The sequence below is a fragment of the Mus musculus genome, chromosome 11 (genome assembly GCF_000001635.26).
Source record: "Mus musculus strain C57BL/6J chromosome 11, GRCm38.p6 C57BL/6J".
Taxonomy (NCBI): domain Eukaryota; kingdom Metazoa; phylum Chordata; class Mammalia; order Rodentia; family Muridae; genus Mus; species Mus musculus.
The window spans coordinates 8443907-8459006 of NC_000077.6; the positions used below are offsets into that span (position 1 = coordinate 8443907).

The following is a 15100-nucleotide window of genomic DNA, read 5'->3' on the forward strand; positions in this document are numbered from 1 at the left end:
ATACAAAACCAAAGCTGCGGCCACTGACCTGCTCCCTGCTTCAGCAGCTCGGCTGCAGAGTTGGCTGCTGTCTGGGGAGAGTTTTCTGCTATTTCCTCCAGTGGATCTGCAGGAAGGAGTGAGACGAGACATGAGCTCCTGACACAGTAGTCCACATGGCAAAGAAAATCTGATGACAGAATTCCCAGACGGTGACAGAGCTTTCTCTTGCGAGGCAATCATGCAGCCCACAGAGACTGTAACCCATTCTGAACACAGATGGAGGTGGTATGCCCCTAAAACATGTTCCAAGTCTCTGAATTCATTTACATAAGTGATCAAAATTTAAAAGATAAATAAAATAACATTTACCTACAGGAAAGCTGGGACACACAGTAAGGCCCCTATACACCCTGGATATTAATTTTTAAAAAAATTATTGTGGGTATTTTCTAACAAATATAAAAGTAGAGAGACTTGTTCATTCATGACCTAAATTTAACCATAGCAACATCATTCTCATTTTGTAGGACTGTGAATCTATAATGCAAGTGACCTTAAAATTAGTCTGAGAAAATATATTTTTTCATACACACACATGTTTGTATATAAAATAACTACTTATGTATGTACACGTTTTACATGTCTGGTGCCCAAGGAGACTAGATCTTCTACAACTACAGTTTTACATGGTCGTAAGCTGCCTAATGTAAGTGCTGGGAATTGAACTCAGGACCTCTGGGAAAGCAGTCAGTGCTTTTAACCACTGAACCATCTCTCCAGACCCCAAGTGTTTTACATCTTTAAGCTGAGCAGTCTTTGTTTTCTGGACACCTTCCATACAGGCCACGATGGGCAATGTCTGAAAGCTATTATCAGCAGCAGGGCATTCTTCTTTCTCAATTCAGGTGGCCACTAGTTTTCTTTGGGGTTTAAGAGTATATGTCATAAAAAAAGAACCTTAGTTTATTTTGTAAGGTGGGTCCTGGGTACAGCATGCTATCAGCGGTACAGAAGATCGTACACGCAGCCAGATAGCACTGAGAACTCCTCCACATACCTCTCTCCGGAATGAGCAGCTTGCAGGGTAAAGCCAAGGGCGTAATGGAATGCTGGCACACCAAAGCCGTCAGGCTCCCTATAAAGTGGATAAGAGTAAATGAATGTCACCAATCTCTTCACTTGCTCTGTGCTTAACCAAAGAATCAGTTGAGACCAAAATTCCAAAAACGCATGCCTTTATACCACTGTGGGATGTGACTCAAAGCTCCAAGAATGACAAGGCCCAAGCCAATGAAGAGGGTGATGGAGGGACCTGTAGTGTATGCCAAGCATATGGCCTTTATAAGTGCGAAGTGCCGGGGCGCTTCTTACGAGTAGGAAACAAGGCTGCCCCGGTCTATCCAGAAGGCTCTCAATTCACAAAGAAGGGGGAGCTCTGGTGGCAGCACTGTGCTCCTCCTCCTTGTGCCTGAGGCATGGGGACACACTGCGCTCCAACCCTGCTGGGACCCAGCTGCTGACCTTCACCTTGTCTTATTCTAGCTCTCGGAGGATCCCTTCCGTTTATTTGGTTTTTGACAAGGCTTCTAAAGAACAACTGCCCCTTCAGCTTATCTTAAAGACCTCACGTGGCAGCCTGACACCCTGGGGCTGAAAGGAGAGAAACCCATTGTGGTACAGAGTCCCTCGAATCTCAAGCCACCTGAAGGAGGGAATCTATGCTCTAGAAATTCAAAAGAGCTTCTCAAGTAACTCACCAAAATATGGTTCATTTGAGCACCCTTTCAACCGCACTCCCTTTGGGGTACACTCAATCAGGAAATGCCGGACAAGTTCATTGGACAAATCTCCAGCTGCGGGAAGAATAAAAATTTATTGTTTTAAATTTAAAATGTAAGAGAATCAAAGTAGGGATCGAGGGTAGAGAAAAAAGAGAGAGAACTATATAGAAGACAGACAGACAGACAGACAGACAAGCTTTTATATCTGCCTCCTGCAGATATCAAATCTAAGGGCTACACTTAAGAAGGCTCCCTCTAACTAGGATTAAACCACTGCACTACTGGGCCACTCCCAGAACCACTCCTGGGATGGTCAGTGGGCGGGGCCACAAGGCAGGTGGATAGTAAGACTTAAGAGTCCCTGAGAGACAGACACCCTCAGGCGGAACTCCAGAAACTCCCAGAGACGGGATGAACTGGCAGCTTAGAAAGACCCTGGCCTTGGAGCACCAGCTGCATTCCTCCAAGAGAGGAAAGGCCACCGAGGCTCCGGCAGAAAAGACTTCAGTACAGAGCTGGAAGGATGCCAGCCCTCTGGGTGAGGTGGAACCGCCAGCTGGGTACAGAAACGCCTGCAGCAACAAGCAGTCTGCTATGTAGGGGCAGCATTCTACCAAACTGCTAGTAAACAGGACACTTGTGTTCAAGCCAGCTGCTGAACCGAAAGAGAAGAAGCAACTGAATGGAAAAGTACAAACTGAACCAGGAGAAAAGAAGTCACTGCCCCAAGCTGCTAAAGTCAGTAGACACCCTGTGTACTGCATCTCTCTCCTTAATTGCTGTCTTTAGCACTCTGAGACCTAGCCTCTCAGTATAATTGATATAAAGCAAGACCTACTAAATTTGCGATTCGGGAGAGGTTGCCAGACTCTAGTCTGTATAAGCTGAATAAAACCTGGCAAATTTTGAGCCCCAGTATGAGGCCATAAATGGAAGATTCCACACCACGAAACTTTGTTTCATGAACGAAATAATGGAAAATATTGCATAACATTACTTTCAAAATATATGGAATGTATATGAATTCTATAGGAGATGTAAATGAATTTAATCTTAGGACTTGGGTCTCCCAGGTTGTATTCCCAGCAGCCACATGACAGCTCACAACTGTCTGTAACTCCATTTTCAGGGTATCTGACACCCTCTTCAGGCCTCCATGCATACTAGACATGTACAAATTTATGCAGTCAGATATACAAGGAAAAATATCACACAAATAAAATAATAAAGAAATAATTTTTAAAAAAGACTTAAGCCTCATTCCCAAGATACCTCATTATTAGTGTACAAATATTTTGAAATCTGAAAATAATCAGAAACCGTCGCCATATCTGTTTGGGGCCATTTATGATGAGAGATCCTGAGCTGCATTAGGCTCCAATGATGCTGATCAACACCACACATTAGCGGCAGTACATGTTAGCATTTCCTAGGGGCAGTCAAACCTGCAGGGATTCCATGAAAGTCTGACACATAAAACAGAGGGAACAAAATATGACACTTCCTCTGTGGGAAGAGAAGGTGTGGGGCTTCCAGCCTAATGAGAAAACCCACTGAAGGTCTGGATTCTACTTGTGGAAAATGGCCCCGTGAAGATCCTGCTGCCAAGGGTGTTTTGGAACACAGAGTCTAGAATGACCACAGCTGTCTCATCTCAAATTGACTGGAGGTGGCTCAGTGACTAACTGGCTCTTCACTCATTTGGTAAACTCTTCGCTCAAATCTATCGTTGGACTGGGAAATACAAATGTCAAACCCAGGCCTAGGTATACACACAGAGTCGAGACTGTATTTCAGCCAGTGGAGACCACCATGCTGGGTTTTCTGACATCTGCTATTCACATAGCCTCTATTTTGTTCGTTTATTCTCAGACTTAGTCTGAAGGCTGCCCAAGGAAGGATACATTCCCAGACATTAGAAGTCTTTTCCTGATATGTCACTAACTGATGTTCCTAAGTCAGACCTGGTAGTCCTCAGCAGCCAGGTCTGAGTGAGTGCTTCATGATAAAGGCCATACGTCCCCGCAGTAAGGTTCTGTTGAGCTTCTTAGGCGGGAATCCTAGACGTTCTATGTGATGTCACTTACTCTCCCACTCCCTCACAGAAGCCCTGTCAGCACCCCCAGGTTTGGGAGCTGTGCTCTGCCTGAGTCCCAGGTGCCTCCCAACCACACTTCCTAGCCTTGCAAGGCAAGCACATTCCTGAAGCAGGTCAGCCACCTGTGCCTGAGGCTGGCCCACTTGCAACCACATCTTACAACCTCAGTACACCGTGTACCATGTTTGCTCCAGGAAGCTTTCAGACAGATTTCACACAAGAGTTAGGATGGCTCATCTCAGACCCAGGCATGGGATGGGACAGACAGGTACCACAGCCATGCTGATTCGGATTCCTCTCTCTAGCTAAGGCAACGTCTCTCACTGATCCATGCGGCAGAGGCTCAGCTCCCAGAGAGATGCTCTGGTGATCAGTGAGGATGTAAGGAGGGCTGGAGTAGGGTCACTTAGTGCATGCCCTTAGGAGGGTGACGAAACCTCGCTCTCTCCCCAGCCTCTCCCCTTCACGTTGCAGGCAGAGGGAGAACACATACTCCCTCATGCACAAGCAGCCTATGATGATTTCTCTATCACAGGCCTGGTACCAGAGCCAACCAAATGAGCTGAACCTCTTAAAACCATGACCCACAGTGAACATTATCTCCTGATAAGATAAATACGAAGGGCATCCTGCACAGGGCGACTACTGCACACTCCTCGTGACCTGAGGTGTTCAGTGAGTCTTAAAATTTTTGATTCATAAGATAGTACATATTCTATGTACTATATTAGTGTTCACATTGCAAGTTTAAAAGTATGGAAAAGACGGGTTAAAAAAAATGAAGATAAAAGGTATACATGGATGGACAGCTACTTAAGGAAGTAACCTTAGAAAGCAAACACTAAATAAAGAGAAGCAGTGGGAACAGTTGCCGATATCAGCCACTGTAAACAACAGACAACCCCCGTCTATGGACGCTTACCTTTCTTGTTGAGGTGCAGGACAGACGGAGGAGGTGTGGCCACCTTCATGGCCAGGCCGTAGGCCCCTCGGAAGGAGTGACTGTCCCTCACGATGAATGACCCGGGGGCTTTGTCCTTCAGCATGGCAATGGCTAGGGGAAGGAAAGGCATGGATGACTGCAGGGGACAAAGGTCACTGCCCACCCAGAGCCTGGGATGGCTCCACCTCTGAAAAATCACACTCAAGGCTGAGCTGACGCTCAATGCATCAATGACAATTGAAGAGTAACGTTCTCTTGATTGGCAATGGTTCCAGGGATGGCTCGGCTGCCTGAAAGCAGACTGTTACAAAGCACCGACATCCTCTCTCTTCTGCACATGGGCACTTCCCCATCTCTTTTCAGCAGTAAGAAACTGGTGCTGATATGCGTGGGGAGCGTCCCACGCCCAGGACTCCTTTTCTCTATACATCCAGAGCAGCCCCTTCTCCCAGCTGCTCCTACAGCCTGGGCCAGTTGGGACCCTGCTTGGCAGATGAACGTGGAGTAAGGAAAATGCCATCTTTTCACCTGTGCAGCTAAGCAGGGAGACCAGAGACAGAAGAATTCGGGACACTGGCCACATAAGGTTGCTCTGTGTGTTTTGGGGGAGGCTTGGACTCACTAAGCAGCTTTCACAAAGGTGCCTGAGGGAAATGAAAGGCTTTTCAGGCCGTGGTTGTGTTCATCCCCCACCTCACCCCACCCATGCTTCTCTTCCATTTAAAATGACAACAGCTTCCTTGAGCTCCTGGGAAGAACTAGAGTCTCACAGTTCCTGTTAGCTTTAAAATCTAATGGCAGAACCTCAGGGAGAAAACTAGCCTTTCTGAGAGATGATGCTATGAATGAACGGCCCCATGAGCTCCTTAGGGACTTCAACCAGGTGGCCAATGTGGGGTAGATTCATGCAGGCTACAGGAAGCTCCTAATGGGGAGAGCTCCAAACACTCCATGCCCTTTCATGTCTGCAGCCACCAAGCCTGAGATTCTCCTAGAGCATTAGCTCTCCATGGCCTCTTTCTGCAGTACTCTGGAACCTAGGACCTCAAGGAGTCCTTAGTAGAGACCTGAGCAGTGTCTCATCCTCAAAGCAGTGGTGGGCTGCCAGGCTAGTGAAACTGCCAGTGTTCACAGGCCACACGCTGGGATGGATGCTTGTGGCTTGAAACCACTTCTGGCCCAAACCCTCAGGGGGACTGAGTTTTCCCTGTAAGACTGTGAAGGTTGTAGAATGTTCTCCAGAGTCCTATGAAAAAGGTGTATTTATCTGCGCCACAGCTAATACAAGGAGATCCCTGACAGAAGGACCCAGAGACCAAATACGACCAACATTGTAAGAGGTCCCTTAACCCCGCCTACCTTGTTCTCTTGAGATGTCTGCCTTGTACCAGAACTTCGAAGTGTCTTGAACAAATTTCACAATCACGAGTTTATCATTTGGGCTATCTGTGAAGCAGAATTTTAATACAGAATATTTGGGTTTTTTGTTTAGTTTTTTACAAATTAATACATCTCAATTGGGTTTAATTACAATAGGGAACTGATAGCAGCATTCACAGGAGTAGGAAATGGGACATTTCTCTATTCAGCATTGAGAGTAATACAGAATATCTATATTGCTGCCTCTTTTACAATGGTGATGCGAGTCCAAATCCATGCCTGGGTTTGAGGGATGCACAGAAAGGTCCTAAGTGGGGAGGAGACGTGGTTCAAAGGACCAACTGGAAGGAAGAGCCAGTACCGCGGAGTACAGTACAAGACAAACGTGCTTCCAATACGGGACAGGAGGACAGGGCAGCGAGGCTGTGTCAAACACTTGAAACAGCTTATAACTCAATTCTGGATGAATTATGTAATTGGGAAGAGAGAAAGAAACTTTAAAGCATCTCTATCCTTTTAGTCAAAGTGAATACAGAACTACTGCAGCATCTGCACTGTCTAACGCTGGTCTGAGTCTGCAGGAGATTAAGGAGGAAGCTGACCGGAAAAACTGGGTCTATCTGGCTTTAGGCAAACTGGGTGGGAGAGAGCCAAGAGAGGATCTGACCATTTCCTGCAGGACATCTGACTTAGCACTGAAGACTGGCTCACACGGGAAGCCCCAGAGCCCTCCTCTCCTGAGGGAGTGGCAGATGCAGACATACCTGGCAAAGGTGAGGCCACTTCTGAAGGCTTGCAGAAGTCTGGAAGGACATTCGGGAAGGGGATGCTCATGGTGCTGCCACTGTGGGGGCTGGAGAAGCCACTGGATGATGGGGAGACTGAGCCCAAAGAACGATCACCCTCCGACGCTCTCTTCTTCTCCGGGAGGGGTGGCTGCCCAGGCAGGCTCACGTTCTGGTTCTGCAGGCCTGGACTGTGGTGGCTGCTGGCTCCGGGTGACACCGTGAGAAAGTTGTGGGGCAGAAAGCCGTTGTCAGCAGCCCCTGTCGTCAGCAGAGGGGTTCCAGGAGCTGGTGATGTTCCATGGGAATTGACCAGCAAGGTGCCAGCGTCCTCACCAGGTGGAAGAACACTTGTTGCTGTGGTTACTGTGTTGAAACCTAAGAAGGTTTGGCTGCCCGCAGGAGGCAAAGCACCCTGAGGCTCTGACATGGACAGCTCATGGCTGTGGAAAGAGGCCTGGAGCTCTGAGGACTGGAAGCAGGGCAGCCCTGGTGAGTCCTTACCAGAGCTACAGAACTCATGAGTGCCGAGGGGACTTTCAGAAGGGTGGCTGTTCCCCAGTAGGGTGAGGGTGGACTTCGGGCTGCTCTCTACCCACTGGCGTTCTGCAGAAGGCGGGCTGTTCGAAAGGCAAAAATAGCCATAGGGAAATGTAAGGGACATACAGATGCCTCAAACCCAGCAACTGTTACAAGATACAGATGAGACAGGATTGGGGAAGTAGGTACTGGGGCTTGCTGCAGGACAGCATAGAAGCGCAGTATCCCCCCATCCCTTGCATGTGTTTCAGTGACCCAGGTTGACCTCAGTCTAAAACTATTCAGTAGAACACTGTAGAAATAAACAACTGCTAAGTCTTAAATGTTACTGTGAGTGGGATGATGAGCAGTGTGCTGTCCTACTCATGGCCAGGATATGCATCACTCCTTATTCAGCGTATCCATGTGGTATATGCTGTCTGCCTCTAGATGACTGGCCGACATGGTATGTAACTCTCCGGTTACTTAGAAACGGTCCCAAAGGGGCTGGTGAGATGGCTTAGTGGTTAAGCACTGAACACTCTGCAGAGCAGCGGGGTTTGACTCCCAGTATCCACCCAGTGACTTACAACCACCTTCTAGAAGAACTGCTGCCCTCTCCTGGCCTCCACAAGGACCAGGCTTACATGTGGCAAACAGACTACAGACAGGCAAAACATTCATACAATAAAAACAAATAAAGATATAAATCTAACAACAAGTTCCCCAAAGAGCAAGTATGGGGACAGGGACACTGGCTGACTGGCTATGGAATCTGTAATGTATTTATTTCCTTTGAATAATAAATGGTCAGAGTTATCATAGGGGAAAACATTATATATAGGGTTTGTTCCTGTCTAGGATCGTAGGCATCAACTAATGACCCTATCTCCTACAGACCGGGGGACAACTTGACTGGGAATTACCACATTCAGGAACCTAGAAAACCCATTAAAAATACAGTTCTTACAACATATATGTATTTAAATTGACACACTAGCTATAGATTCTACATGTGATGTCAAGTCCTTAGAAAATCCCCTTTATTATTTTTTTAACTTTTAATTCTTCAATAATTTGTTTGCTTTATTTATGTTTGTTTGCTTACTGGCTGACTGGTTGGTTGGCTGGATTTTCAAGACAGGGTCTCTCTGTGTAACAGCCCTGACTGCCTCAGAACTCACTTTGAATAACAGGCTGGCTTTGAACTCAGAGAGACTGGCCTGCCTCCTCCTCCCTCCCAAGTGCTGGGATTAAAGGCATGCATACCTCACCCAGCTGGTCCCCTTTATTTCAATGGGAAGGGAAACAGGAACAAGAAACACCAGGGATTTTAGTTCTACTCTGGTCCAGCAAGGCAGATGACCTTACTGAATTTCAAAAGGCCTGCCTGCATCTTCATAAAACAGAAAGACCAAACGTTTGGTCTGCCACAGCCCCGTCTGCCTTTCTGTTCTTTGCAGCATCACCAGGACAGAGTTTCCTATGTGTTCCTCGTGCAGTGCACAGGGAGTGTTCCCTGAGCAACAGAGTCCGGCACACGGTCCTGGGCACGGGCTCTTCTCCACTCTGTCTGAGTGAAGTCCCACTGTCGGTTCCTGCTCTGCCCACTCCTCTCTACCCTCAGATCTCAGTGCTCTGGCCTTTGAAAGAGTTTACGACAGTATTAAGCCCCTCTTCCTACCTCTCTCTCCTCTGGCCAGGGCCATTGCTTGAAACCGTGCAGGATGATGCAAACACCTGCTGAAAGTTGGGTGTTGCAGGCATATCAGCCCGAAGCATGGTGGGTTTGGGTCCAACGGGGCTCTCTGACATCCCCACAGTGTGGCTAATAATCTCTGGGCAGCCTCGTGGTTCTGAAGCAAGAGAAACAAAAGCAGAAAGACCCTGATGACGTGATCCGTAAAGCCACAATCTCACCTCTTTCATGTGTTCATAACAAACCAAGCCGATTTCTGAAGCGTTCTGTTGCTGATGGACACAGTGAACCATGTCAGCAATAACTTAGAAGGCTGGTGGAGGCGGCCTTGCTCTATTATGTGCTGATTGCCACCCATTACAGCTTCCAAAGAGAAAGCTGCCAATTCCCTGGGTATTTTGTCCAGCCTGAGCTGGCTACTCATGCATGAGGAACAGATATATGGACGGCCCACCCTGTAAACCAGCAGGGACCTTCTCCAGAGACACTCTCTTCCTTTGAATGCAGGCATCACAGAGCTATCATCTGGAATATTTACCTTTCCTTTCATACCCCACCCTCCATATTAGTGACTCGGGGCTGCATATCCAGGGACCACGGCGCACAGATCTGATGATCTGCTACACACTGTTCTTGGGAAATGAAGATGCAGGTCCAGAGTTGCCAAGGCATCTGGGACCAAGAAGGTGAAGGTCACAGAAAAGCCGGGACTTGGAACTAGTCAGGTATCCTTAGTTCTAAGCCTCAGGGGTTAGCACCAAGTGTCAAGTAATTGTTGCAAGAGCCTCCATGGAGCTAAAAAACCTTGGGTAGTTTCTAAAAATCTGCCTGTGGGAAATGCACCCAGGAAGCAGGACCCTGGCCAATAATAAAAGCTTTCACTGACTTACACGCCAGAGATAAAATCAATTTCATCCAGTCTCACCTTAAAGCCATAGCATCTCAGAAGAATAGCCCACCCTCCCAAACCTGTGTCCCACCCACCTCGCTTTAATACAGTCTTAAACTTCTAATCAAAATGTTGCCAGGAAACACAAGTGAAAAAAAAATTACCACTCTTCCAAACAAAATAAAAGAAAATCCTACCACCAACAAAAGACACAGCTGGTTCAAAAATTAGAGTTAAAACATGCAGACTATAAAGAAACAGAAAAGAGAGAAATGCATATTTCACCAAAGAACCTGAGTCCCTAAGGAAAATCAAATGGGAACTCTGGAAATTAAAAGTAGAATAAAATTAGCTTGGAGTTAAGGACTTCAGAAGTGGAGTGGACTCAGCAGAGGAGAGAGCAAACTCGGGGTGAAAAGGAAACACACAAAGAAGACACAGGAGGAGGATGGGAAGATGCAGGCAGCGCCAGGATGAAAACGTCTACCACCATGTGGGCATTGCGTGAAGCAGAGGCCATTCTGGAAAAGACATTTACTGAGAACTTACCAAAATACCAAAGAAGTCAAACCTCAAGTTAAAAGAGAATTGCCAGCAATACAGAAATAGAACAAATTAAAAGGGCATACTCTTACTTAAGTATGGCAAAAAAAGAGAGAGAGAGAAAGAAAAGAAAAAAGAGAAAGGTAAAAGAAAAAGAAAAGAGAAAAGGAAAGGAAAGGAAAGGAAAGGAAAGGAAAGGAAAGGAAAGGAAAGGAAAGGAAAGGAAAGGAAAGGAAAGGAAAAGAAGGGAAAGAAGGGAAAGGGAAAGAAGGGAAAGAAGGGAAAGAAGGGAAAGAAGGGAAAGAAGGGGAAAAGGGGAAAAGGGGAAAAGGGGAAAGGGGGAAAAGGGGAAAAGGGGAAAGGGGGAAAAGGGGAAAGGGGGAAAAGGGGAAAAGGGGAAAAGGGGAAAAGGGGAAAAGGGGAAAAGGGAAAGGCAAAGGGAAGGGAAGGGAAGGGAAGGGAAGGGAAGGGAAGGAAAGGAAAGGAAAGGAAAGGAAAGGAAAGGAAAGGAAAGGAAAGGAAAGGAAAGGAAAACGAAAACGTGTGAAAACCAGGACAAAACATGGACAAAATGCGGCAACTTGTCCATTCAGGAACCATGATGGGCCAGGAATTTCTGTGCTATTTTTTCAGCTCTTATTAAAATTCTCAGTATAGGAAAAGTCAGTACTGATGTGCTATTTGTATATAGAGGATGGTGAATGCCTGTGTCTTCTGGGATTTATCTCTAAGTCCTTGGGACAGGTGTAGCCTCCTTATCCCTGCCCCCAGTACAATCCACAATAAATATTTAAAAATAAATGCTTTATGTACTAATTAACTAACTGTATGGTTGTCTAAGACCATCCTTCACATTTTCTGTAGCAGCTATGGCAGAGAAACAATTTTACATGCTGTTTAAACCATCGCTCCCTTTACTGTCTTCCAGGTGAAAACTTCTCTCCATCCACATCCGTCTGCATTTACTTTCCATCTAAGATGAACCAAAGAAGGAAAGCAGAAAGGGGGACCGACACCATCAGGGTCTTGTTCTCGAGAGGCAAGGATTTGTCCGAGACTAAGGCCTGGAGGGAGGTGGGCTTGAGGCTTCCAGGAGGACCCTTAGATGACTACCTTCTGTCTAGAGGGAGCCTAGATGCCTTCCTTGTAGAGTTTATCAGTTACTCTACCTTTTGCTGTTACGGGAGGAACCATATATTGTTGCTGACAGTTGGAGCATGCATGGGAACAGGAGAATGAGACAGCTGTAGCTTAGGAAGCAAACAGTGAACAGGAAACATGGCTGAGCTGTAAGACCTCACAGCCATCACTTCCTTCAGTGAGACTCCGCCTCCTAGGGCTTTCATAACCTTCTAAACCAGTGAAACCATCTGGGGATCAAGTACGCATAAACACAGGCGCCTGGGGGCGGGAAGAATTCACATTTAAACTACAGCGTGGTGGAGGTGGCATTTGCTTAAGACCAGGAAGGACAGACAGTGGGCTTCAGGTGGCTACAACAGGCTTGAAGAATGCCAACCACTGGCCTACCGCTCATGCAGAGGAGCCGTCCCTACCCTTCCCTGGTGGTACATAGAGGGGGTTCTGGTCATGCACATAATGAGTGCATGGATGGATGGATGGATGCATGGGTGTGTGCATAGATGGACAAACCAACTAATAGATAAATGGGTGGTGGGTGGATGGATAGATAAATGGATAAGGAGGAATAACTGGCTTAGAACGTTAGAGCTTGATGGGGAAGTTCTGCCAGAGTCTAGCTGGAGGGTGGAAGTTAGTGTAGATCACCCCTAGGATCTAGTCCCAAGGAGCAGCACAGATCTTTGGAGTCTTAGGAACTATTCACCAGTGAAGGCTAACACTTCTGCCTGAGAATTATATACAAACCAGCAAAGGATGGAGGAGTGAGGTGCTCAGTACCTAGACCTGTGATTGTTGCTGCTCCAGGGGACCCCACACAGCCTAGGGCAACCCTTACTCCTCCTGGTCTCTGTTTGCTGAGTTCCTGAGCCTTGAGAATCTGGGAAACCCATGCCAGAATTCAGAAGCACTGAATATGCTTACATGGCGCCAAAGGTGCCCTTCAAATGAGCACAGAAGGAGGAAAATCAAATCGCTCTCTGTCCCTGTTATCACTGTGTTTTTCCAGAAAACAGCAAGCCCAGCACTTCCCATGAAAGTGGCTTTGTTTATCATTCATTAGCGCAGACTCTGGGGGCACTGTGGCTGTGTGGTTCCCTCTTGTCCCTGGCCTTGTGTCAGGACTTAACCCTTCCTTTACCCACTGTGTTGCTTGTTTATTGCTAAGTGCTTGATGCAGAGTCTTGGTACAATTTCTTCTGCAGAGCCCCTTCCCCTGCCTGCACTCAGAAATGTCCATCAGCAAAAGGCAAGCCCTGCACAGCTGAATGCCACAGCAGAAACTCAATTACTCTCCGGGCCACTGCATCCACAGAAACGTGGGTGCCAGCTGCCTTTTTTAAGAGGGCAGAACAATAATCCAGTCTGATGAGCAGATTGCAAAACTAAGAAGACACAGGTGGGGGTACCAGTTAGCATGGCACCTACCCAGAGCAGGAGCAGAGCTGCCACCTTAAAAGGCTACCTTCGGGGCCAGAGGACCCCACAGGCGCTTTATCTACTTTGCATGCGAGAAAAGATGGGCCTCTTTCCTGATTTCTCCTGTGTATAAAATATGCAGGGCAGTGCATAAAATCGAAACCCCACAGAACTGGGAGGTGGAGGGCATATGCTGAAATCTTACTCAAGGAACTGATACGGGCTCCAGTCAAGCCGAAGTCTGAAGATCCTCTGTGCAGGTTTCTACAAATTCACTCACGAGAAGAGCAGATAAAATAATGAGCCCTGTTCTTTAACCTCAACATGAGGGTCACAGTGATACTGCTGGTGAAATATCACCAGCCAGGAGGGTGAACAGACTGTCCCAACCTCGGGTCTATTTCCTCAACTCTGCACCTAAAACCAACCTAGAAATGACCCAACATGGTGACAGAAATCCTGAGGGGAAAGAGGACAGTGACTGTTACCGTTTGTGGAATCAGCACCTCTACTGTTCTTAGCAAAGTGGCAAGGACAATGAGGGCTCTCCTCTGCTCTGAACAATGTCCTTCAGTGAAAGGGACATACAGGCACCACAGAAGGGGCAACAGGTTTTTAAAGCAACTCTTCAGAGGGTCTACATACAGGGCAGACCCAGACCTTCCAAACTCTGCCTTCCTGAAGCACGCAATGAGTTTCCATGGCAGGGAGAGTCAGATGGGGTCCTGCCCAGACCCCATTTAGTTGCTGGGAATCTTCTCAATATATCCTTTATTCTTTTCTCCACAGGATACACTCACATTTTTCCTCTGCAGCTCAAATGCAGAGAAAGGGGTGGAAGGGATAAAACTGTTTGGAATTCCGAGCTTATCCCATTTTCTGGGTTTCACTTCAAGCCTGTGTGTATCCTTGGTGCCCTGTGGTTTTGGGGACACAGAGACCTCTGTCTATCATTCCTTCCAGGCCAGGCCGGAACTGGGGGGCATATGTTGAGCCTCTTGGGATCTCAGGAATGCCTGGATTCTCCTCGCTGTTCCCACTTCCTCCACTTCCGTCGCCAGAAGGGGTCTCTGGCATTCTTCCACATGGTCTATTTTTATGCTGTCTTTCAAAAGCTGCTGCAGGAGTGTTCTGTGGGAAGCTGGACAACAGTCGCTCTGCACTGGCTACTGTTGACTTGTAAGTTAGCAGGCAGACTCTGTAGTTATGGGCAAGACCACTGCTGGCCTGGGAGCCTAGGCAGTAGGAATATTGTCTTCATCCATCCATCCACCCATCTACCCACCTAAATATGTATCTATCTACCTACCACTCCTGCATCTATCCATCCATCCATGCCTGCATCCATCTATCCATGCATTCATCCACCCATTCATCCATCTCTGTCTTCGTACCTCCTTACTAGTCAGACCACAGTTAATTCTTTTGCCATCACTTGAAAGTTCTGGCCATCAGCATATCTCTTAGCCTAAATCTCTCTGGCACAGCACATGAGATACTGTATACATTCTCAAGCTCTGGGGCCGCAGAGCTCTTCTTCCTTACATTCTTATCAATTGAAGTTATAATAGATGATTTCTGGAGTTTGTTTAGATAAACACTTAAAAGTTCTATTTCTAGAAGGCAAAACTTTTTAATGGGAGGTTTGATAGTAGTGAAATTTTAAAAAGATGTCCTTAGCTTATAATTCTGCTCTCTAAAAACTATAAGGCTATTCAAAGCAGCTTTTTGAAAGCAAGGGAAAAATGGCCAGGCAGTCATTATCATGAGAATTAATTAGTGAAAGCCCCAGACACTGGAAGAGCAGCACATGGCTCTTGATGAGGGTCTTAAGTACTGAATCTCAAGCTCTGTAGGTCGTATACAAACATACACAAAAAACACATGAACAGGAAGGCGCATGCTTTCTTCTTGCCAAGCTG

At 46.9% G+C, this 15100-nt stretch overlaps 1 protein-coding gene across 8 annotated transcripts in view; it reads right to left on the minus strand.

The window, feature by feature from the left end:
• Tns3 (tensin 3) overlaps positions 1 to 15100 on the minus strand; it is a 233107-nt gene that overhangs the window by 12255 nt on the left and 205752 nt on the right. For all 8 annotated transcript variants that reach the window (XR_380972.4, XM_006514741.3, NM_001083587.1 and 5 more), the window contains 7 exons: positions 9173 to 9344; positions 6949 to 7589; positions 6164 to 6250; positions 4784 to 4915; positions 1740 to 1835; positions 1040 to 1117; positions 29 to 106 (listed from right to left, as the gene is read on the minus strand). Coding sequence is in view for 7 of the 8 variants with exons in the window: in XM_006514741.3 (XP_006514804.1) it covers positions 29 to 106; positions 1040 to 1117; positions 1740 to 1835; positions 4784 to 4915; positions 6164 to 6250; positions 6949 to 7589; positions 9173 to 9344 (1284 nt within the window). In the remaining variant the exon portion in view is untranslated. The remainder of the gene's footprint in view (positions 1 to 28; positions 107 to 1039; positions 1118 to 1739; positions 1836 to 4783; positions 4916 to 6163; positions 6251 to 6948; positions 7590 to 9172; positions 9345 to 15100) is intronic.